Raw genomic sequence first — 2,321 nt, 5'->3', positions numbered from 1 at the left:
CAATCAAGTGGCAGGAAGCGGGGACTGTCACTGCTTCATTGGCTAATTGGCTCGTATCAGTGAACACAACCTATGCTAGCATTAGCAAACAGCTAAGAAAAGTATCTGTCAAGGTTTCAGATCAACACCATGTAGACTGGCCACTGTAGGAACAGACTAATCAAAACCCATTTCTGAAAGCTTCGTCCAGTCGCCCAGGTCAGTTTATCTTGGTAGAATTCCTCCGTAACGAAACAGGAAGCAAGGCGAGACTCCGCCCCTTCCAGCCTTTGGTTTCCTGCCTAGAGGCCGTTGCCCCACAGCCGTTCTGCTGTCACACCGTGGAAGTGCGGGAGCCCATATTTAATGTATACAGACGTATAGAAATGCTCTTGGCTTGGAGCAGTCATTGAGTCTGGTAAAGGGCTTTTCAAAATCAAATTGATGTGTTATATTTGATTATGTAAAGCAGCCATTTAAATAAGAAAATATATATATCAATATCTATCTTCATGGAATGCAAATCGCATGACAATTGGGAATGACAATGAAATAAATCAAATACCGTATCACCTTAAATAGCCAAGAAGGTCAAATAGCGATAAACACATACAAATATATATAGAGAGAAGAAGTGAATGGGCATTTTACTTCAGTAAATGCTTTTCAATCCCCTCCATTGTGTATTTTTCCCATGAATATATAAAAAGATTGCGCTTAGCATCCACACGTGCAATGACGTGCATCCACCACTAGATGGCACTGCAGGGTGAGTAATGAGAAAGCGCCGCGACAGTTTAAGGGAATTGAAGAGAAAAGGGGAAGAAACAGTCGGTTTGCAGTCGGTAACACCACTGCAAATTGCTTCCCGTAAGACACAACAACACATTTAAATGTTAAGTATATTATTAACCACTTTAGCACATCACAACCTGCAAACATATCAGACCAAAACAGTCTGTTGAAAAGAGGATTCTCTCAACAGATGTTACCACTGGCGGGGGGGCAACATCCTCCATTGAATAATTGCCAAAGACAGCAAATGTGATTATCTGCATTAAGCACTCTGAGTGCTCATTAATTAGCAGTCGGGTGTTAGACAGATACCAGGGAGATCTTGGAGGGGATAGACTAGGGCCATCAGCCAGAGGAACAGCAGCTCTAAGCACATCGTACGAGGAGCAGGGGCGTGTCGGCGACAACGCTGCATCGGGACGCCTCAAGGGGCCCCCCGAACCCCACCTGACTGTTGATAGGATCTGAACTCCAACATCAGGAAACACCGGCCGCATCCTTCGACAACAAACGACTAAACAACCGTTCTGATCTCCCGGCCCGCGCTGCAGAGGTCTAGCGTGGCGCCGTGGCCCCGGGGTCTCTCCGGGGCCAGAGCCGGTAACGGGCGTTTAGGAGGGACGAACACGGAGGCCTTCATCGCACGAGCCCGGGTCGCGCACGCCAGCTGAGACGCAGCGAGAGGGGAAACCGCCGACCACCGGTGAACGTGCCTCAGGCGACAAGGAGGAGCACGCTTCTGTTGCCCTCGCTGTTCCTCCCCGCGCCGTCGGCCTGACTGTCACCGCAGGACGCTGTCGTTCGATACCGCCGCCCTCCCCCCCCACCCCTCTCCTCACGCTCCCGCGTCTATTCCGCTCACGCCCGCCGTTTAACCGATCACCTGATCTATTCTTCCCTTCTTCTGAACGTTCACCCGAGGTCGAGGGGTTAACTGATGACCCCGCAGGCTTTCATTGAGACGAAAGTAAAAGTAAAAGAGAAAACAGGAATGGAGACAGAAAGCAGACAGGGAGGGAGAGAGCAGCACACCCCAGAGTCTCCCTCTGAAATACATTTATATTTAGCAGCTTCTGACTGCGGCTAATGGCAATGCTAGGCCTGAGCCGTTCCTATCTCCAATACTAGCTTCTCCCAGCCTGACCCCCCCCCCCCCCATCTCTGCTGCTCCGCCTCCTCAGAGCTGATGGAGGGAGAGGCTGCGGACCCCGAGGTGGTCCCAGCAGCCAGACCCCATTGTTGGGCTAATCCAGGTAACTCGGTAAATAAGCTTCCTGGGCCTCATCTCTACCTGGTGCTGCTGCAGACTCTCTTCAAGTGGCTGAACCTCCTCTCAGCCGTAAGCCTCATCCCCGCCCTCTCTCTCTCTCTCTCTCCCCCTCCCCTCCCTCTCTCTCTGTCCCTCTTTCTCTCTCTCTCTCTCTCTCTCTCTCTCTCTCTCTGTCTCTCTTTCCCCCTCCCTCCCCCCCTCCCTCTCCCTCTCTCTTCTCCTCATCACTCTCTCTCTCTCTCTCCTTTCTCTCTCTCTCCCCCTCCCCTCCCTCTCT

The 2,321-nt window shown here is 51.4% G+C and overlaps 1 protein-coding gene across 1 annotated transcript in view; it reads right to left on the bottom strand.

The window, feature by feature from the left end:
• Positions 1 to 1,414, bottom strand: part of LOC307073908 (glypican-6-like) — a gene marked incomplete at both ends in the record, with an annotated part of 9,074 nt that extends 7,660 nt beyond the window's left edge. Inside the window, one exon of the mRNA XM_079733863.1 lies at positions 1,298 to 1,414. Coding sequence (XP_079589989.1) covers positions 1,298 to 1,414 — 117 coding nt within the window. The remainder of the gene's footprint in view (positions 1 to 1,297) is intronic.
• Positions 1,415 to 2,321: the final 907 nt, after the last annotated feature.

Source organism: Pollachius pollachius, assembly GCF_949987615.1.
Source record: "Pollachius pollachius genome assembly, chromosome: 3".
Lineage (NCBI taxonomy): Eukaryota > Metazoa > Chordata > Actinopteri > Gadiformes > Gadidae > Pollachius > Pollachius pollachius.
Note: the sequence above shows the minus strand (reverse complement) of the source record. Positions and strands in the feature narration are given on the sequence as shown.